The 22,585-nt window shown below is 40.2% G+C and overlaps 1 protein-coding gene across 50 annotated transcripts in view; it reads left to right on the top strand.

Moving 5' to 3' along the window:
- Positions 1-22,585, top strand: part of ANK2 (ankyrin 2) — a 308,768-nt gene that overhangs the window by 157,012 nt on the left and 129,171 nt on the right. For 16 of the 50 annotated variants that reach the window (XM_033160054.1, XM_033160064.1, XM_033160052.1 and 13 more), the window contains one exon: positions 17,898-17,999. In XM_033160054.1, coding sequence (XP_033015945.1) covers positions 17,898-17,999 — 102 coding nt within the window. Of the gene's footprint in view, positions 1-8,021; positions 8,386-17,897; positions 18,000-22,585 lie in introns of those variants that run through there. The other 34 variants (XM_033160048.1, XM_033160060.1, XM_033160044.1 and 31 more) reach the window with 13 other exon arrangements.

The following is a 22,585-nucleotide window of genomic DNA, read 5'->3' as shown; positions in this document are numbered from 1 at the left end:
TTGGAATGTGCTAGCACTGGATTTCTTGCATGGAGCAAGGAGTTGGACTACATGACGTACAAGACTTCGTTGAACTCTGTTCAGGCGCGGCACAATTTAGCACTTCTGCGCATGAACGAGCAGCGAAACCCAAAAGTAACCCGTTCCGTACTTCCGGGTTGCCGTGGGACGTAACACAAAAAGATGCAACTTGAAGCAGACACAACATGAGGTATGACTGTAGGTACTCTTGTTTGGAAGTTAGCAAGAGAATAAGCCATTTCTCACAAGCTGTGCCATAGCTACAAAAGAAATCATTCGTATTTAATTGTGAAATTTATGTTGTGTGTTATGGCTGTACTGAGGTTTTTAGATGCCCTTATTTGAGGCACCTCACACACCTCACACACATACATAGCTGTATGTGTAGCTGCAAGAGTCTGCCAGTGGTGTCCTATGGATATGTGGTGCTGGGAAGGTCTCTTTCACTAAAACACTTACTTTGTGCTCATTACAAAGAGGTAATGGTGCTCTACATGGCTCCCCAGCAAGACCAACTATGTTTTGTAGCTGGACTGAAGTGATACGAAAATGCCACATGGGTAATGTGTGATCCAGAAGATGTCCCTGGGAAGCACAACCTGCCCAGAACTGAGCAGAGAAGAAATATCAGAGTTGGGAGTATAGATAGGCAGTTGCATAGCTCCTGTTACTACAACAAGAGATCCAGTAAGACCCCACCTGCCTCTCTCTATGCCTTTAGAGGGAGGATCCATTCAGAAAGAGGAAGGAAGGGGGCTTTCCTTTTATGATGCATTCACATCCCACCTTTCCTTCAAGGAGCTCAAAGTGGCATGCATGGCTCTCCCTTTCTCCATATTATTTTCACAACAACCCTGTGAGGTAGGCTAGGCTGTAAATCAATGGCTGGCCCAAAGCTCCCCCACTGAGCTTCATAGCCAAATGGACATTTGAACTCTGGTCTTCCAGGGCTTAGTCTTGTCTCTTTAACCACTATACCACACCACTTAGTCTTTGCTCTTATATACACTGGATTCAATTTCATCAAATGTTTTGCCAGCTGACCAAGTGAGCTGGTTGAGTTTGTGTGTTCAGTTTCTCTCTCTCTGTCTTGCCACTGTTTCCATTAGGTCCAGAGGAAGGTGCTAGTGAGCATTGCACGAGCATAGTGCTGTATGACAAGAGGCTCAAGCACCCAGGAACTGGCATCGGACTGGACTTGCACCCTCTGAAGTGTTGGAGGGCATGGCCAAGTTCCTTTAGAACAGCCACAGTTATGCTGAAGGTTTCTTTTTCTTTAAAGCACCACAGGTCTTCAGCACTTTTATGATGTTCTAGGTTATGTTGCTACTGATGAACATCTTTTGATGTTCCAGGTTTAATAATGCAAGCATGTCCTTAATTATTTATCGTCTCTGGTTTGTTCCATGCGAAGCTGTATAACGATGTGTTGCCGCTTGACATTTTTGAAGTTGGCAGCACACAAGAGGATTAGCATATGATGATAAGTGCTTGGTTAATTCTGCATCTTTTAGGGATCTTCTTTTTAGGCCAAGCATTCTTGAGACCGGTGCTGTTGCTTTGTATGTAGAAGAGCAGGGAAACTGCATCGGATGAATGTGCATCCATAATACTTGCATGCCTTCTGCAAACCTCCTTCAGATATGCATCATTTCTTGGACACAGGAACTACTCACCCAGTGCCTCCACCTTGCCAGGATTCAGTACATCTAAAAATGCATTTATAGAGATTTATCTATAGATGTGGTTAGGCCTTTTACTGTGATACTGTTTCACCATGTAAATGATGTACACATGCAAAATTTATCTCCCCCCCCCCACTCTATTGCAGTAGCTTGCAATGATTAATAGCATGGTTTGTCTGCTTTTTTATTTATATGCTCAATGGAGTGACATATGGTAGTTCTTGGATTAAAAGATCTCTCTGTCTCTGGTACTAGCAAGAGAGGATTATTATGATTAATGCATTGAACCATTCAGCATATAGGAAGGGCCTTCTGGTGATTGTTTTTCAAATATGGCTAAGAATATGCATTTGTAATTGGTTGAGTGTTTAATGGGTAGTGAGGCTAGAAGTGTTGTGCTCCAGATTGTCGTTTTATCCCACCATCATCTGCATTTGCAAATGTTACTTATAGGAGAAAATATAGAGCTGCGTCAGTGAAATGGCATTTGGTATGTCAAGCATAACGGAGTTGGCGAATTTTGCAATATGAAGTGTTGGGCCTCCATTGTATTCTGTCAGCATGGCCCTTACCCAGCTACTGCAAATGAAACAGCATTTTATTTATATATCTGACCATCTTCCATTGCTAGGCAAATGGACATTAGGGAAGGGTATCGCTTTCACACACAGGAAGATCAAGTAACTAAAATATCAACTTAGGAACTCAATCGTAATCATATTTGAATCATTTTATAACTCAAAAAGATTTGACATCTCATGCAATTTTTCTTAAAGCGATTTTATGAGTTATGGATCCTCATGTTGTTTAAGCTTGTGCCTTAGAGAAAATAAATAATAGAAGGGTGTCCCAGTTTTGAGGAGACATGCAGGATCATAGAATCAAAGAGCTGGAAAGCTCCCTGCAGATCATCTAGTCCAACCCCATGCAATACAGGAATATGCAGCTACCCCACATGGAGATTGAACCTGCAATCTTGGCGTTATAGCTGTATAAATTGTGAGCAACTCAGCTATGTTCCTTTGTATGTTGAAATGTACATGTGTGAAGTTCCTGAGAATGTGAACTGTGGGTTGAAAGGCTGCAAAAAAATGACCTGTGCTTCAAAGCTCAACTCATTCCCAAACTAACATGCATACATAGCCCCTAACTGGTATTCCCTCAGCTCTGCCTCCCTGCACCTGCAATATCATCCTCACACAAAGGTCAATATCATTATCTTACATAGCTGTTGTAAGGTTTGCTGTGACATCCTGTATGCAAAGAGCTTCGGACATTTGTAATCCACTATGCAAAGTGTTATTATTTTACCAGATACCAGCAGTAGTGCTATATATGTCCTACTCTTGGATATATTTAGCTGTGTATATTTAGCAGTGTAGATTCTAGTGTTAAATGCCAAAGCAAAATAAACAAAATCATCTTCCACATTTTCTCATTTCTGTAATTTGTTCATGTATTTATAGCTGCTATACCCATAATTTCAATAGGTGCTTTTGTTAGAGACAGCTCGTCAAATCATGTGAATTGTGTGTAAGCGGGGTGGGATCACATTTTCTTTCCTTTAAAAATAACAAATCCTGTTAGGACTTCTATGAATCCCACGGCTTGGATGGCTAAACAGTGCTTAAATGGATTTATAGCTGCTCTTGATTTCAAAAACTAAGAGATGCTCTGCACCTGCTGTGCCGAAGCCATGTCCTTCTCAATATTTTGACTTTTCTCTTTACTCTGTGTTGTGCAAAATCCATATGGATAGCCATCAGGTTCAGAATGAATTTAAGACAAAGAAATGCCAGTGTTCAAATAAGATGAATATACTGATACTAAAACACACACTACTAAGAGCACAGCCGCAATGAAGAAGTCCAGTGAAAAACATTTCAAGATAGTTACAATGACACGCTTCTCAGTCAGTTGTGTGAGTGGCTTTATGTCCTAATATATAGAGTATTTTAGCCATATTAACCTGTATGTTCAGTTTACACATTCAATTCATAGTAGATACTGTTTGCCAGTAATAGCCAGAAAAGAAGATAGTGCTCAGCTGGTCCAAAGCTCTTTGCTGGAGCATCGGTCAATGCACTAGATGTGCGCTGCTCAGCCTTTCACTATAGATGGATATGCTCAGAGGATGATGGAAAGGGGGCATTGGCTTTTAAGATAATTCTACTCAGTGTTATTTAGCAACTGGACAATATTCATCCATAATTTCCCCCTGGAGATGAATTTGAACAAAAAACTGCAAATGAGTTCTGGAATTGAAAAAGACATCCCAAGGATAACCCAGCAACAGTAAAGTCACTCAGTGAAACAGAAACAAAAGGACCGGTCAAGGGTTGGTCTTAAGATGCTGATCTAAAACTGGAATAGAGACTACCATAGCTACTAGCCACAATGTCAATGTTCTACCTTCAGCTGTAATCACAGGTGGGAAGAATGCTGCTGCACGTAGGTCCTGCTTGCCAGTTTCCCACAGGCATCTCTGACTTCCCACTACAAGAACAGGATGTTGGACCACTTGGGACATTGGCCTGAACTGACAGTTTTTCTTATTTACCTTAACTCCCCAATGAGGGTAACACTAGGGATCACTAGGGATCAAATTTCTCATGGCACAATAAGCCAATTAGCCTCTAATGTGCCCAGCACTTTTCCATCAATGCCCCTTTGACTTCTTTGAATAATTATAGATTCAAGAAGGTGAAAGCAACCTCTAACTCTTTTCCATTGCTTGTGCTTTTAATTATATAATACTGATGTACAGGCCAGATTACTGTAACAATCAGCTTTTGTTTTCAGTTTCTTAGCTGCTATGTGATATGATAGATCTGAGAGACAGACCCAAATAACAATGACATTAACAAGACCCTGGGAGTTTTCCACCCTTCCATAAGGACTTTGAAATTTAAGTCTCTAAATAATACACTTGGTTTGATTGCTTTGCCCTGCCTCAATCTGGCAAAAGATGAAAATATTTTCTTTCTGAGTAATTTGCCCTTAATAACTTTGAAGCAGTGTAACAAACAGCACTAGCATTGTTAGAGGTTCACTGGCAGAAAGCTTGCCCCTTTCTTTGTCTTAGATATCTATGTAGATCACAACCATCTGCAAGTAGTTTTTGAAAGGAATGTGTGCTGATCAGTATTTGGCACCCTTCTAACTTAGTCTGTGGACTTTGTTTCCTGCTTGCCTATCCATTTATATGCTCTTAAAAGTATGCCATGCATTTTGTCAATGCTCTTCATCCAGTGGAATTCTTCAAATAACATTTATTGCCAGGCAGAAATCTAGTGTGTAGGTCATGTCTCTTTTAATAAAATTTATCTGAAAACTGGAAGAATATCAAGTATCTAAACCTGTTGTTTCTATGAATCTCTCCTACCACTTTGGTGCTCCCTTCCGTCTACCTCCCAGCTTTACTTTAAATGGAATTTGTGGAGTTGCAAGTGCACATTGGATTTTAAATTTCAAAGTATTGACAGCTACCATAATTTTTTAGAAACCTTATTCATTAGTCATGGAATGTGAGAAGGCAGATATGTGTGAACAGGAAACAACACTGAGGAGGTTAACCTTTTATATTTATAGAGCATGCTTCAAGTCTCTTGGTTTGCCAACTGCTGCCATTTATGACATTAAAAACATAGGACAGTGTTAAATAAAACAAACAGAATTGGTAGAGTTGATCTGTACACGCAGTGAACTCTGCCACAAAGCTAGGCTTGAATTTTGCTGAACAGGAGGCAGCTCTGTTCTGTATTTGATGGAATGTCATGGGGATATTGTGCTAGGAGTTTGATATTTCCCTTTTCATATGAAGTTGCATACATAAATTTTGATGTTGCAGATGTTTTTTTTAAAAATGAGAGGCAGCTATCTGCAACTATGGGAGTTTCCAAACAAGTCTCAGGCAAGGAAAAAGTAAGAAGTTGGTTCCCCCCTCCCAAAACCTTGGGGTCTTCAGACTATCAGTATTATGAGAGGACTTGAAGTGTATATCAGGATGTTAGACCAGCATATTTAAAGTGGATTAAAGCAGTCTGTTGCTTTGGTGCTAAAAATCTATCTTTTACGGTTTAGAAAAGGAAATACACTGAAAATGTGAGATGAATGAATTATAAATGGATTGACATGTAAACTCCCAACAAATGAATCAGGATGACCATTAATTGTCATATAGCCACCCTGTAAATTTCAGAATGAATACACATTAAGGGCTGGACATAGTCTAACCACCACATAAGCTTTGTACAAGCAAATCAGGATTAAATCTGAACAGATAGTCTGGAGGAGTCCCATGAACTTGTTGAATTTGACTGAGGATTACTATTAATATATCTAAATTTTGAGACCTATTGGAGATCTCAATACATGAAATATGTTAAACTTCATATCTCAAAGCTTCCTTTGACACACAAGTTGAATTTTATTACAATATCTAGGTATGCAATTGACACTTTCCTCCATACATTGGCAGTAAATATAAATAATAAAATATTGCAATAACCGAAAGGCTGGACAACTTGGGAAAAAGAGAAGCACAGAGCCATTCTAAATTAACTTGACATAATTAACACAAGCATGAATTCCCCGTAGGTCAGTAATCCTAAAGGGTGAAAAACACAGTTATCCGATTATAAATCCTGGCAGCTGTGAAGGGTAACAAATCAATAGGGCAATAAAGATGTTGGATCACTGACAACTGGGTACTGAATATCATTTGGTTTTTTTAAAAAAAAATTGATAAAAGAGAAAGAATTTTGTACAAAATCAGTAAGTACTTGAAAATGTGTGTTAAAATAACTAAAACCATTAACAGTTACCTTTGGTACACTTTAGTTTCAATGCATGTGCTTTTGGTATATTCAGTGGGTTGGAACCAGATTTAAGCCTTATTCACCCAAGAACAGTCAACTGTGGTCAGAAACAAATCATAGCTTATGATGAATGAGCAGCGTGTTATTGCATGCTGCACAGTCATGCTTCCTTCACTCCCCCATTTGCAGGGAGTGGGGGACAAAACCATGGAGTGGATAACTTAGCGATACATGCAAACTTGCTTTCGTGGTTTGTTTTTCCATACGAACTACAAAGTGCTAAACCAAAAGCAAACTGGCTTCCATTCATTATAGGTTCAGAAAGAAACAGAATACAAGTGTTGGTTCTTACGTAATGCTAACTCAGCCCCTCCATGCTTTGCTTATTGCCTCTGGAAAGGGAGAAGCGAAGTGTGCAAGATTGAGTACATGCTCCAACAAGCATGGAGCTTCTCCTTCTTAGCAGTTGTTGTTGTTGCTGCTAATCTTATTTGTACCCCACACATGGGATACAAGGCTGCCTTCAGATAACTTCTAAAGGTTTTTGAGTTACTTATCTCCTTTACGTCTGATGGGCGGACGTTCCACAGAGCGGGCGCCACTACTGAGAAGGCGCTCTGCCTAGTTCCCAATGGTTTGTTTCAGTGTATGGCTTACTGCTGTATGCAAACCAGACCATAGTCATGCTTGCTATAGACTAGCTGAAATAAATGGGACACTACTAATGTATGTCATCTTAATATCAGTTGGTCTCCACAGTGCAATCCCAGCTATGTCTACACAGAAAAGTCCTGTTGAATTCATTGAGGCTTACTCTCAAGGAAAGTGTGGTCAGGGTTGTAGCCTAAATCTGGATCCAACCATATGTCTACTTTTCTGGTGATAAATATAATTGAGGTTGTATTCCTGGCAAAGCTCCAATTGGCTTTGAACCTGCTCCAATTTTGCTTGAGCAAAAGGGTAGTGGCTCAAAGGATACTCAAATGCTATAATTCTGCAGAATTACCAAAGGAATTCTATGAGACTATGACTCATTCACCTAATGCAGATTCAGAACGAACAAAGATGCCATAGTTGCATAGTTATTAAGTACCATATGACGATCTTTTAAAAAACAAAGCACCATTAAAATATCTAGTAGCATTTGTGTGTTACATACAGAATAATTGGCATTTTGAATTAATCATTTCATGTGAAAAATTTTCTCCTCCCCCAATGCCCCCCATCTCTCCTAGAAAGTACCAGGCTGTTAGCATGCAGCATTCTGAACTGTAGTGCTTTGGGCAAGCACCAAGGGATAATGTGAACAGTAGAACGGTTGGGGGGGGGGAATCAAAACATTGAAAGGCATGCAGCTGGGTAATTCAATAACCCTTGTATGTGGAGGCATTTCACACAGTAGGACTTTAACTCTGCGCTAGTCAGGCTGCCTGTATGTCGCTTTCCCCCTCCCCATTCAATTTACATGCATAGCTGGCCTAGTAGGTGTAAAAATAGACAGGCAGCGCCTGAATTGGAAATGGTCACTGAATGCTGTCTGCAGTTGCTGAGGTTTCCTTTTGACACAGGGCAGCCTGCAGAAAGAAAACTCTGGCGAGGGGAGTTGAGGGGAGCAAAGCACAGGGTCAGTAATTATACTTCTGGATTGTTTACTCTGCCCCTTTGGAGTGTTTAGGACACTTCAAAGTCAAACCCACTTGCAGGAGTGAACGGGGAGGACTGATATGGGCAATGCACCCGCTTGCCAGGCTTGCCACACAGACAAGGGTGTGAGAGTGCAAGGAAACATACAAGATGTGGATAAAATTCCAGACTACTATGGATGCAACAACGAAGAGGCTAAATATCCTGAGACACTGGTAAGTCTAAAGAGACGACAGAGGGGATAAATAGGCCTTTGTGACTGTGTAGAAAAGAAGAAGAAGACCTCTTAGCAAGAGAACTCTTTGAACCTGCTTGGTAGATACTGGCAGTGCTGAGCAATGAAATAGGGTCTGTGACTTTAAAAACTGCTGGTGGCTGGATTAAGATGGTCATTGTTGGGGAATCTGTTGAAGAGCAAAGTAGCTCCTGGAACATGTTTCCATACATGTAAAATATAAGATTGTAAGTAGCAAAAAAAACCCTCAGGAGATAGAGCTCCTAATAAAATAAAGGAATGTCTTTTTACTATATTTTTGTAAGTAGACATTCCAGAGAGACTGTACTGATGTCTCATTTGAGAACATAAAATCAATAAATTGCATTTGATGGACTGTGCTATTCTGTTAAGTACATTTTCCATAGTTTAGGAGATATATAAAGGCTCAGTTACAGAAAAAAAAGTTCATTACACAGGTCAATGTGATCTCTCATGTTGACAATGTTTGCAATTACTTAAGCCAAGACACAATTTTTCAAATAATTTATTCACTGTATAAGTACTTAGCAGCCTAATGCCATGCATCTTTACTTGGAAGTAGGTATTGATGAGCTCAGTGGGACTTACTTTCAAGTAAGTGTGTACATAGGACTGCAAGCTTAGTGAATTTAGCAGGAGGGGGAAATGCCGCAAATGTATAATTTTAAAATTTGCATTCACATTTCAAGGTTAATTGTGCTGGCTTGCCGCGCTGTTCTCCAGATTCAGCCAGTTCTACACACTTTCTGAAGAAGTGTGCATGCACACGAAAGCTCATACCAAGAACAAACTTAGTTTGTCTCTAAGGTGCTACTGGAACGGGGAAAATATTTTTTATTTTGTTTTCATGTTCATCACAGAAATAAAATTGAGGAGAGCAAATTTGAACTCAATCAAAGCTGAATGGGGTCCAGTGGCATTATGAATGAGTGTCTATGTTTGCAGTAAGAAGGGAAGTCAGATGGAATCTGAGTAGAAATCATATAGCAAATGAAGACTATATATCACATATTTCATCAAATGTCAAAGCTGTTTAAGAAGAATTTCTTTGTTATCTGTTCAAAAGTAGGACTCCCTTATAATGTATAGTTGCAGTTTGCAACTTTGCATCAATGCAATCTCATTATGAGTGCCCACGTGGCATGTTTGTAACCCCACCCACAGATTTTGCCCACGTGGCATGTTTGTAACCCCACCCACATATCTTTGATATTCCACTTCTCCTTGCTAGTTTCCTGTCAACAATTTAGCAAAAATAATATTATTATTATTTTACATTTTCAATGTTAATATGACATGCATTTTTAATTGGTAAAAGCTAGTTGCTTGAAATCCTTCCCTTATTTCAATCACAAGCAAAGCTATTTTGGAAATACTTTATTGGGGATTTTTCTACTGCATTTTTGCATCACTGCTTGCCTTGAGAATTAGGAACAGTTCGAAGTAGTTTCCCTTTGGAATTTAACTGAACATTCAAGTTTACAGCAGCAGTTGAGTTCAGCAAGAGAAATTGAGGGGGAAAGAATCTGCAGGAATCTACCCCTGGAGAGCTGGTGCCAGTCATTTTGGAGGAAAGGGTCGTGGCTCAGTGATAGAGCACATGGTTTGCATGAAAAATGGTCCAGGTTCAATCTCTGGCATCTCCAGGTAGGGCTGGGAAAGAAGCTACGGAGAGTCATTATTTGTCAGTGGACAAGTTTGGAATTTTCTGTTTGGAATTTCTGTACAAGTACAGCACAGAGCAGTGCAAACCATGATTACCACAATTTATGGGAGATAGTTGCAGTACAGTCTGTATGATTTTGCAGTATTTTAGGTTCAGTATCACTGAAATGGGTAATTCATGAGGTTCATAGGTTTGTCATTTGGAATAGAAGAAATGTTGTCATGGTTGAAATTACATGAGATGGAGTGGTGTGAATCCTGGTTATAACATTTTATAGGTGTTAGTGCAGTACAGCAGGTCTGTTTGACATGGTTATATAATGTTGAAATGGGCTAATACAATTTATTTGGTGCATACGTTTCATTGGGAAGAAAAAGCAGTATGGGGATGCCTGAAAAGCTGTGAAATGTTGGTAACTTAGTCTATCCTCCCACTGTAGCAATATCTGCTTATTGAAGCTTCAAATAGCTAATCTTTGGGCTGCTGCAATTATGCACCTGTCATTGTAGTATTGCCCCATTTTGTTGTGCAGATATAAAGTCAAGGATCAAATTGAAGGGGCAGCTAACCTGAGGCTTTCTTAACAAAATAAAAAATTCCTTCCAGTAGCACCTTAGAGACCAACTAAGTTTGTTACTGGTATGAGCTTTCGTGTGCATGCACATGAAAGCTCATACCAATAACAAACTTAGTTGGTCTCTAAGGTGCTACTGGAAGGAATTTTTTAATTTTGTTTCAACTACGGCAGACCAATACGGCTACCTACCTGTAACTGAGGCTTTCTTAGTTGTGGTTGGACTACAACTCCCAGCAGGCCCAGCCAGCATGGCCATTGATCAGGGATGATGGGAGTCGTAGCCCAAAAACATCTGGAGGACCTCACATTAACCATCCAACAAATAAAAATATTATGCTGCCATCACATTTTCATATTTGGAAGAAGTACAAAGGGTAGGGTACAGGGTTGATAAAGGAACGTGAAGGCAAAATGAGTCTCCTTCATGCCTGCTGCACACACAAATCCTTGGATTGGATTCCTTCCACATGTGCACATTGTGAAACAGGAGATTTTCTGCCCACCCCTATCCCCAGAGGGGGTATTGTACAGGCAACCCCATTTTCCTTAAACAGATTGCTCCTTGTTGTATTGGGACCAGCTGATGTGTTTGGAATGGAAATACGAAGTCACAAAAGTACTCTAATCAAACATACTTTCAATTTAATCATGGATTGAAAAGAGTTGCCTTAAACCCAACTAACAGTGAATAGTGTTTGGGTTGGATTCTGAAAAAGGACTTTCTTCTGATGGAGGACGTTCCTCCACATCCAAATCCTTGTGTATAGGTTGTAGTTGATTTCTCCCTTATAGTCACTGTCCCCCTCAAGACGAATGCCAACATCATGGTATTTTTTTACGTTTTCAGGAACAGCCATTGGAAATCTTGACACAAAGCAACCTATTTCATCTCAGGTCAAGTAGTTTTTCACATTCACTTTTTATGTGTAATACTGCTTGCTGAGAACGTGTCCGCAACTTCCTCAGTTCACACAAATACTGCATTCATTTGGTAAAATTAAGATGGCACTTATCTCCCAGGCTCCTGTGTGTGTGTGTGTGTGTGTATTTATTTTTTAAAATGTGGCTTGAGAAATCCTACAAATGTCAGTGAAAGCTAGATTGCCAAACGATTACAGTGGATTTATGGGAGAGCTTTAAGGGTTAGATTTATACAGCTGCTTGTTAAATATTTTTCATCAGTGTTATTTGCTGATATTAACTACTTCTTGCATTGGCTTTAGCAAAGTAATTTAGCATATGCTTAATTCAGTGAGATTTTGCATCCAATTTGTAGTCAAGAATGGTAAATAATATGTGTTGGAAAAGTCATGTACTTTATCCACATGGAAAGAGGTCAGTGTATGGTGTAGGCATTGGAATGGTCTTTCAAAAAGTTACTATTAGCATACATTTGGAATAAAAAATAGAAATAATAGGCTTGGCTCAGAAGAATGGAACTATTTTTTAATGTTTGATGTTTTACTATGTTTTATATATGCTGTAAGCAGCCCAGAGAGCCTGGGGTATAATTGTTGTTGTTGTTGTTATTGTTGTTGTTGTTGTTGTTGTTGTTGTTAAAAGCATGTACTGAATAAAAGGCTTGTAAACAAACCCAAGTTTTTAACCAGGAGGAAGTTATAGTAGCTTTGAAATTGCAAAGCTATACTGGAGAAGAGAGGCTAGGGAAGTCAACAGAAGGTTAATTTTAAAAGTACTGTACATCAAAATTTCATATGGAAAGAGTTAACCAGGCATCCACATTACCCCTACTTTGAAAATTGCTGCTGTTCAAATTATTATTATTATTTGCATATTCTAATATTATAAAATGCTATGGGTGGTTGTAACTGCCAAGTAAAACCTGCATATATCTTAACTATGAGAAATCACATCTTCCTGAAAGGTAACCAGATAGTCTGTATGAGATATTCTTGTTTCATAAGGAACATTTTTATTGCTTGTACTCAGTTCACTTGAAGCTTGGTGTCCTTATACTTGACCTGTTCCTTCTAATCCCTCACTGGGCTTCCAGTGCTACATCAAGCAACTAAGAATCAGGAGACAGTCCCATACTTTCCTAACTCCTTCAAATACATTTCCACCCCTGCCTCCAGTTTCACTGCCAAATGCACTCCCAGCCACGTTTTTTGAATTCTGTGTGGCTTCTCATCTGACAGCTGAAGGTTGGAAGGTTCCTGGCAGCCCCGCCAGCTTGGCCGCACAGTCTCTGTCCCTTCAGCATTGCTATTTACCAATCTCAAGGCAAGAAGAAGGCACTCAATCCAGTGTTTCTCAAACTTTGGTCTCCAACTACACCTCCCTGCAGCAGGTCCTCCCTCTACCTGCTTTAACAAAACAAAACAGATATGTGCACAGATGCAAGGAGGTAGAGAACCAGAGTTATTATGAGGCAGGTGTGGGTATACTTTGGCCCTCCAGATGTTGCTGAACTGTGCCTCACATCATCCCCAGAAAACATGGCCAAGGCTGATGGGAGTTGTTCTCCAACAACATCTGGAAGGTCAAAGGTTCCCCATACCTGCTATAAAGGAATCCTCCTCTCACTTTTACCACCTTCAGGCCGCTTCTTATCAGTCACAAAAAATTCCAGAAATTGTGATGTGGCAGCACTAGAAGAGGGGCACAGCAGTAGCAGCCTGTGGGGCTGTGTGGGCGAGACTGTGATGCTCTCCCACCTTTTGAACATCCCAGGTCACTGCTGCTTGTTGAGCAAGGCAGAGCAGCCAAGGCAGCAGGAGCTCAAGGTTGGCCCTGCAGCAGAGCCAATCCATTGCTCCCAGTCCTGTATCCATTCTGTGCCTGCCCCATGTTGGCCTCCCACTTCCTTGCCCCCCTCCCCTTCTCAGTAAGTGGCAGTGAGCCAGAAAAGAACCTTAAAAACACACACGAACAATAGTTCCTTCTTGCGGTGCCATTTGACTGTGCGGTAAAAGCCGGAAGTTCCTCACCTTTATTCTGAAGGTGGGAGGAGAAAACATCGCAGCTCTGTGTTACCTATCAATTAAGTATTTTTGAATGTCATGTGATATGTTTTCTTCTGGCTACAACTGAACCGATGACTTGGGTAATGCGATCTGAGTTCTCAACATGCAACCTGAAAATTAATGTCACTTAGAAGTAAGGATGACTCTCCATTGCCAAATCCAGGGGGAATGCAAAGACGTTCCAGGGATCCTTCAGTGTTGGCTGACCCCAGCACCACAGGCACAGCAAGAGATAAACACGTTAAGGTGGATTAAGGACAGTTTTCGTTTTTAACTGTGGAGACCTCATCTTGCGAATTAGTGGCATGAAAAGAAATGCAAGGAGGCAGTGGGGGTTTAAATATACGGGACACACACAAAAAATACTTCTCAAAGTCAACAACCAGCATTAAATTAATAGTCATTCTTAATTCCTATATACAGAGCAATAAGTTCAGGAAAGCAAACCTTTATTTATTTATTTATTTATTTATTTCTACCTACTCTCTCAAGGACAGGGGCGGGGAACTTCTAGTCTGGCCCTCTTAGGTCACTCTGTCTGGTCCTTGGGACTTTTGCCAGGATGACACCCCCACACCCACAGCCTTACCTTTCACTTTCTTTGGTTGTTTTTGCCTGGCCTGAATGTGCTATTGAACTCTGATAATGCTTCTTACTTGTCTGGGTAGAGAAGGCTGTGTGAGTGTGTAGCCTGCTGCAGAATGGTAACGTTTGCATTTATTGCTTTGCCTACTTTTGCCTCTGGCCCCTGTAAAGTTGCCCTGAAGGGAATGTGGCCCTTGGAGTGGAAATATTATCTGCTCAAGGAAGAAGCACATGTTTTTGTTTTTTTTAAGAAAGAAAAGAACGGGTGGAGTTTATTTGCATGCTCTGCTTTGAATTTGTTAATAAAAAGAAATAATGTTCATCATACTCTACCAAGAGAGAAATCTGTGTAGGGAAGCAAGCTTCTATATGTGGATTCTGCCACTCAGTTGGGAATCACATGTGCACACTGAAAGCAGATGTATTGTTCATTGTTGTGCTTTCACGCTACCCATTTCCACACTAGCCTGGACATTATTGTGGATGATGATGATGATGATGATTATACCACCCTATTCCCAAAGGTCTTAGGGTAGCTCACAGAATAAAATAAAATAAAAATATAAAACCAGGCTGCCTCTGTTCCACTGGTTATCCAAGAAGCAAGAATCCAAGTTTCTTTTTGTGTAAACGCTTGTGTGTGTGTGCATAGGGACCTCTCCACATGATAAGGTTTCCTGCTTTTGCAGGTTATGCAACCCAGCTGTGCAGACCCTTGGTGCATTCAGCTATATGTGTGTGTGTGTGGGGGGGGGGTTTCTACAGATGTGCTAATGAACATGCATTGATTAGAGCAAAATTCACCATCACAGTAGCACTCTGCCCCCAAGCCATGCTCATTTCCCCCCTATTGAAAGCTTGCAATGCAATGTCAACCAATAAAGATCTGTGGAAAACAATGCAGTTATATTGTTTAAATGCAACATTGCCATACTTAATCACGAAAAGTATGTGCTCTGTGGTATAGCCTGAAAGCACAAAAAATCAGGTTTCATCATCGATTTCTGCTTTCAGTTTCTGCGCTTGCAATAAAAGAGTCTGCTGCATTGCACAAAGTCTTCTTTGGCAGTAGATCGCCTTGCTTTCAAGTGTTTGACAGATACTGCTGCTGTGTCATGGTTACAGAGCTTCACTGGCTGATGTTGAATGCTAGAAAAAGACTCCTGCAGTGCAAATATCTTGTGTAGCCTTTTTCTTCTCCTTGCAGTGTGTTAAGTTGCACTAAGTCTGGTTTCTTGATATTGAGGAGCCTGTAATATGCACCAGGGTCTCCTTGAAATATTTCTATATCTTTGTGTTCTGTGGTAAAATCCAGAGTACAATGAGCAGAGAATCAGTCTTGTTTTCCTATTTCTCTCAGGGGGAAGGGGCTGTATTAGAAGGTTTTTTTAAAGTTTGCAATCCCATTTTCAGCCTTAATTTTCCATTTCTAGGTGCAAGAATATGTGCATTAAGTGTGGTATAAGGTCAGAACAGAATGGCTGCCCCTTGCTCATGGTTTCGCCTTCCTTCCTTTCTCATGGACATGTTTACTTTCCTGGGGTATTCATAGTACTACCCCAGTGGAAGTGGACCAGAACAAATCCTCAAAGTGCCTTTCTGGCTCTACTAATGACAGGTCCAAACAAGCAAGAACTATTTTGTATCCTGTTTTCCCCCCAAACCAGGGGTGTGTCCAGATTTGGGAGAGGACCATAGCAACATGACCACTGAGGACCCCCATTTTCACCAGTGGGCACTTAGCAGAGTTCCGATTAGCACTGGGCAGGGAACAATGATTTATGTTTCCACAGTGCCCCTGACATATCATTACTCTTTACCTTTCTTCTGGGAAATAGGTCATTTGGCAAACTCCCTAACTGGGGACTCAAAATTTGCCTATCAGTGCATATACCAGTATGTGCTCCTTGTGTGGTTGTGTTTTTTGAGCAATCTACCCTTGTGTGTTTGTGGGAGGAGGGTTATTAGCAAATTGTGAAATTAAGGCAGCAATCACAAACACTTTTACATTGTATTTTGTCTCAATGAGGAGGTTTATTGTTTTGTTTTTATTAAGTATTTTGATCTTGTATTTTATGCTATAAGATGAAGGGCAATATACAAATCAGACAGACAGACAGAACTTACTGGGACTTGCTTCTGAGTAAGCATGGATAGGATTGTGCTTCACATGGTGGTATATTTGGACAAATATTCTCTTGTCTGTACATACAGCGATGAAACACTTTGAAGCTTTCTGAGCGTTTATCTAAGTCTTTAATTGAGTAGCTGTGATACCACGGAAGATATTAATGTTCTATCTGCTGGGAAACGAGGTCCATCTGACCAACATTATCCCTTTGTTAAGGAAGCAAATGTCAATTGGAGCTGGGAGAAAACCCCTCACACAGGGTTTTTTTGGGAGGGGGGTGGGGGCGTTGCATCCTGTTGATAGACAAGGGCAATGAAGTGGAGCCCTAAGGAGTAATGGGACACACAACACAAGCAAGCCAAGAAAATAGTGAATCTAACGCCTTAGGAGGCAAAATTGCTACAAAAAAGAATACAGTAAGCTGTGCAGCTTGAACCCGAGGGAATGATGGGTGGAGGAGACAGAGGAATGAATCAGGGCTGGGAGTTGACGGCGGAAGGGATAAATGAGATTGGAGTGGCAAAAACCTTAAAGAGGATCTGTGTGCTGTTGATCAAGGTGAGGGAAAAGAGATGGGAGATGCTTGGGGACAGCAACTATGAAGGGCGAGCTCAGGGCTGGGGTACCTGAAGCCACCCATTATTGGCTGTGCTTTCTGGGACTGATAAGACCTGGACAACAACTGGAGTATTACAGGTTCCCCATCCCTGGCTTACATAGACACAGAAGGAAAGGACAAAGTTTGACCTAATCTGTTGTAATTAGCAGCCAGATCTTAGTCTTTTGTTCTCTTGTGAATCAATTGAATCATGTCAAAAGCAAAGTATATTATCATAATTAGGCATTTTGACAAGATTATAACAGGTGTGAGTAACTGTAGTGGTGGCGATTTTGTATCTTTTGGATGCTTATTTTTTTTAAACCGATCACTTATATTTCTACCTGGAAAAAAACATAGTTCTCTTTGGCTCAACTTAGACTGTGTTCTCACAAATTTTTGCTTCCGTACATACAATTAATGCTGCCCCAGTGTTGCCATGCTTCCTTGCTCCTTTTTTCCAGATGTCCACACATTAGCCAGATCTTTAGGTGCAGAACAGCTGTATGTGTATTGGTATCCTTTCAATTTTCCAGCTAAGGTGCAGTAGTTGGGGAGGGGGGGGGCGATGACAGTGAGGTGCAACAGGGTTGAGGATATTTTGGGAAAACATTGTTGAGAAATATTGGTAAAATATTTCATTATTGGCTTTCCATACGGTTACATGCACACCACAGCATGTGTTAAATAATCTGTATTAGAATGTTGTTGTTCATTCGTTCAGTCGTGGCCGACTCTTCGTGACACCATGGACCAGAGCACACCAGGCACCCCCCTGTATTAGAATAGGGATGCCCAAATCAGTAGTGCAAATTATTGGAACTGAAATTTCAGTAACATAAATATGCAGGTTCTTTCTTTGGTCTTACTTGTGTTGTGTACCTTTGAAGAAGAAATGTAATATCATCCTCTTACTTATTTTCACAGTCTGACAGCAATGCAAGCTTCCTCAGAGCTGCCAGGGCTGGCAATCTGGACAAAGTTGTGGAATATCTGAAGGGAGGAATAGACATCAATACATGTAATCAGGTAAGTGGCTCATGATTTACAGATTTGGGCATAATATGCAAGTGGGAACTGCAGAAGGAACTGGGTAGAAGGAAGAAGGGAAGGAGTGTTTTTATCCTTTTGCTGGCCTTTCCTTCCCCCTACATTGGCAAGTAGATAAATAGGTACCGCTCTGGCGGGAAGGTAAACAGCATTTCCTTGCACTGCTCTGGTTCTCCAGAAGTGGCTTAGTCATGCTAGCTACATGACCCGGAAGCTGTACGCCACATGACCTGGAAGCTGTCTGCGGACAAATGCCAGCTCCCTCAGCCTTTTCACTGTTTTATCTACAATTTTATTATGTAAACTGCTAAAAATCTACAATTTTATTATGTAAACTGCTAAAAAAAAAACACATAGTTTTTATTGATTTCCAACGTATAACAATGAAAAGTGAAAGAAAAAAAGAAAAAAATGCAAAAACAAAATCGCAGTTTAGCCCTCTCCAGTCCAGGACAGATCAGTCTATTTAAGTTTGCCAAAGCCCAGTTTGTGATTTCGGTGGTTGCCATTATTCATGGTTATCAGGAAAGGAACATTTAAATGGAGTCTCTGTATGTTTTGACTGCATAATTAATGAGTATTATAAACATGATAAGTAACAACAAAAGGTGGCCGTTCGCTCTATAGTGCATTTACATGGAGATTAATAGTAGATCAGTGGCTCAGAATAGGCTTAATTTAGTTAACAGGCAGTTCTTCTTATAGAGAAATTTCCTTTTGACTCCCTCCATATTCTGATCGCAAGCAAGATAGAACACCTGGGTCTCTCCTTAAAAAAAGATTTTAAACATGTTAGCAACTTTGCATCCTGTGAGTCTTATCTCCTACAATTATAATCTCTTGATTTTGCAGAGGAAAGGTAAAAACCAGAAGTCTCAAGATTATTATCATGCCTTCTGTATGTCAATAGGAAGGGATGAGGTCAACTTTTATCAAATGCTTAAACAGCTCCTGTGATGTTTGCCCACACAGATATTCTAGATTGAGAGATTCCCCCTCCCCTGAATTTAATTCACCTAGTAGATATGAACCTGCTCCTCTTCAATCAAAATTTCAAGGGCAGTAGTATACATTGGCAGGGACATATTTTATTGATTTTTATGGAAATTTGAAAGCTTCTCTTTTGATCTTGGGCATGGTGTGTCCCTTTCACTTTCTACAAATCAAGTGTATCTTTCATCCACAATGCACCTGGTGTTCAGTGATCCCAAGTGCGGAAGTCTGAGGTTTCCCTTGCTATTTCTGTGTAAGCATCAGGCAGCAAGTAAACACTTCGTAGGGTATTTTTAGAGGGAAGCTCAATGTGTGTTGGAGCAGATAGAATCAAGCAGCTAATGGACATCTGCAGAACTGCTCAAATGCCAACTACCCGGTAGTTTGTTTCATACTGGGAACAGCCTCAATGCATGCAAAGGATCACACATTTGCTTCATTTCAAATCAGGGGGTCAAAGCTGTATGCTGTATGCTCTCTTTGTCAAACACAATTTTTGATGTTCAGAGAGGATGAGTTGTTAAAATAATTGTTTGCCATGTTTAATGTGTTTCCACACTTTCTCAGTGTGTAAGTAGAAGTTATTGATGTGTATTTTGTCACTGTCTAATTACATAATATCCACTTCCCCTCTGTACTTATCTATAATTCTTTAGTTACCAAATCTCACATTTGCTACATTTTTGATTGAAAATACATTTCAAAAAGGATATAATAGCAAATGTCTTGGCTTTCCATACAGCCTACTTGCTTTATCCTTCTTCATTCACAAAAAGCAAAAAGCAAACAGATACTTCATTCATGCTCATTCTGAAGAAACACTAGACAATCGTATATTCTTAGTTTTATTCTCATTTTCTTACAGATAATAGGGATGGATGGATGTAAAACAGGAATGGCTTTAAACAAGTTCAGGGCTGCTTTGCCTAAGGCAATATGCCTCATTATTACCTTTGTTGAGAATCACACTTGGGGATAGTCCTGTTTCACTAGGGTCCTGCCTATGTGCTTTCCATAAGTATATTGTACACTTCTTAATGGCTTCATGCTATGAAGTGGTTTTACATTTGTTAAATAAAAAAATAAAATAAAATCTGGTTAGCCACTCTGTGAACAGGATACTGGACTAAATGGGCCTCTGATCTGATCCAGCAGAGATTTTCTTATGTTCTTATTCTTCCATGTGTCTGAAGAAAAACTACCTACTGTATTTCAGAACCTGCAGATACCTCAGCCTGGAGAGCATGAGACTCTTAATCTCAGGGTTGTGAGTTCAAGCCACACATTGGGCAAAAGATTCCTGCATTGCAGGGGGTCGGGACTAGATGACCCTTGTGGTCGCTTCCAACTCTACAATTCTATGATTCCTCACTTCCTGCTGTGATTGAAAGTATCTGATAAAATAGCATGGCATTTGCAAAATTTCAGATATGGATATAGTAAGCCTTGATATAGGCTTTTCATCTAAACTAGCAACCTTATTTGCTGTTATTTTTTAATATGGGGAAGGGAATCCCTGGTTGTTTCTGCAAAGCACCAGTACCACTTTTCCTAGGTCACTCATAGAGCAGCGTGCCCTTGTAATTAAATTGCAAAATCCCCCCCCCCCCCAATCTGATCACCTGAAGAACTGACATTGTTTACAGATGGAATTACTCCATGGCAACAGAGATGCTAGGAAAGAACCAATGCTTAGTCATGTTGCACTTGTCCTCACTTGGAACAACTTTCAACCATGGATTGAGTCCTGGGTTGTATAAATAAACACAGGGCTAAAGTTAGTTAAGAGGGTGCTGCCTCTAAGATAAAAGTGATCACGTGAAAAAGCCTGCCATTAGCCAAGCCCTGCTCTTTTCTTTTCTTTTCTTTTCTTTTCTCTTCTCTTCTCTTCCTTCCATCATTTTCTCCTTCCCTTTCTGTAGGTTCACGGCACTATTTTTGTAGAATCTAGAGTGGGTTCTTCATTGAAAGGCTCACAGAACATTGAACCTTGTGTTCTGCTGCTGAAAGACTTTATTATTATTATTATTCTGCCCAGACCTCCAGAATAGACCGGTGGATAATGGGAAATCAACATGAGTCTTTCCCTCTGTGGTTTTCTGCTGCCTTGATCCATTTAATCAGATAAAACAGCATTTGGTTTCTAGCCAGCCTCTTTTCTAAATAGGTTGGATTGTGCCCAGCTGACCTTTTGCTGTTTCCACTGATCATTAAAACTGAATAGATCCTTTAATGTAATCTGTACAGTATTGTGTGAATTCATTTAATGCTGAATTCCACAGTCTATAGTTGTAAGTAAATCTCCTAGAGTTCCTGTTTTAGCAAGGTGTGCTAGTAAGGCATTTGTAGGCTTACTTTATTTATTAAAATATTTAATCCCATGTGGAGGTAGGTTTCCATAGAAATTAATAAATACCTTTTGAATATTTTAAAATATCTGTTTTTATTCATACTTCTGTTGTTTTCTTTTATATTTTTCTGAACAGCTTAGATGTTTCCTTACAAACAAGGCTCATATAAGTTGTTGTTGTTAAATAAAATAAATGTAGTTTTGTATTTTAGGCTGCTCCATGTTTGCAAGATTCAGCCAGGATTTAATTATAAACCTCAGATTCTACCTTAGATGCCATTCTTGTCTCCAAATTATGTCAACTTCACCCAGTGCTTTACCAGATACACTGGCTCCCGGTGGAGTATTGGGTCAAGTTTAAGGTGCTGGTTTTGGCCTTTAAAGCCCTATGCGGCTTAGGACCCTCATACATATGGGACCGCCTCTCCTGTTATGTCCCCCAGAGGACCCTAAGGTCCATGAATAATAATAGCTTATGGGTCCCGAGCCCCAAAGAAGCCAGATCATCCTCCATCAGGGCCAGGGCCTTTTCAGTGATGGCTCCGACCTGGTGGAATGCTCTGTCCCACGAGACAGGGCCTGTAAGGCAGAGCTATTCCACCTGGCCTTCAATTTAGCTTGATCCTTCATTCCCTTTCCCCTTCCCTTTTTCTATGAAGAAACCCTTCTGAGACCCCACATTTAAACTCTTCCCTGGTCTCCTTGCTGGCCCTAGAAGGACTAACTTGACCAGTTAGCCCTGGCGATGCTACATTTATGTTGTATTTTATGCTGTTTTTAAGCTGTTTTTTTAGTTGCTTTTAATCAATGTTTTATATTTGTTGTTAGCCGCCCTGAGCCCAGTTTTTAAATCGGGGAGGGCGGGGTATAAATAAAAAATTATTATTATCTGCACCTCATTGTAATAAAGAATTATTATTATTATTATTACTTCCCTGTCAATAAAATAATATTCACAGTGTATTGTCTACGTTTATTGTGATGTTTAATGTTTGTGAAGGATCTTTATGGCTTGATTCTATTATCATGACTCAATACCATGAATGAAGGCAAGTGGCTTTCACTGGTGTCCATTCTATAATTGTCAACAAAAGGCTTTTCTCAAGCCTAATTACTGTTCAGAAGTGTGCAAGTGTCAGGGAGGTAATGAGTACACATGTGTGCAGTTATGAAGTCTCTTGACAGTCTCTTAGTGCAGACCCAGGTCATTGAGCTCCCACAG

The sequence above is a fragment of the Lacerta agilis genome, chromosome 9 (genome assembly GCF_009819535.1).
Source record: "Lacerta agilis isolate rLacAgi1 chromosome 9, rLacAgi1.pri, whole genome shotgun sequence".
NCBI lineage: Eukaryota > Metazoa > Chordata > Lepidosauria > Squamata > Lacertidae > Lacerta > Lacerta agilis.
The sequence above is the reverse complement of the archived record's forward strand: the minus strand, read 5'-3'. Positions and strand labels throughout refer to the sequence as shown.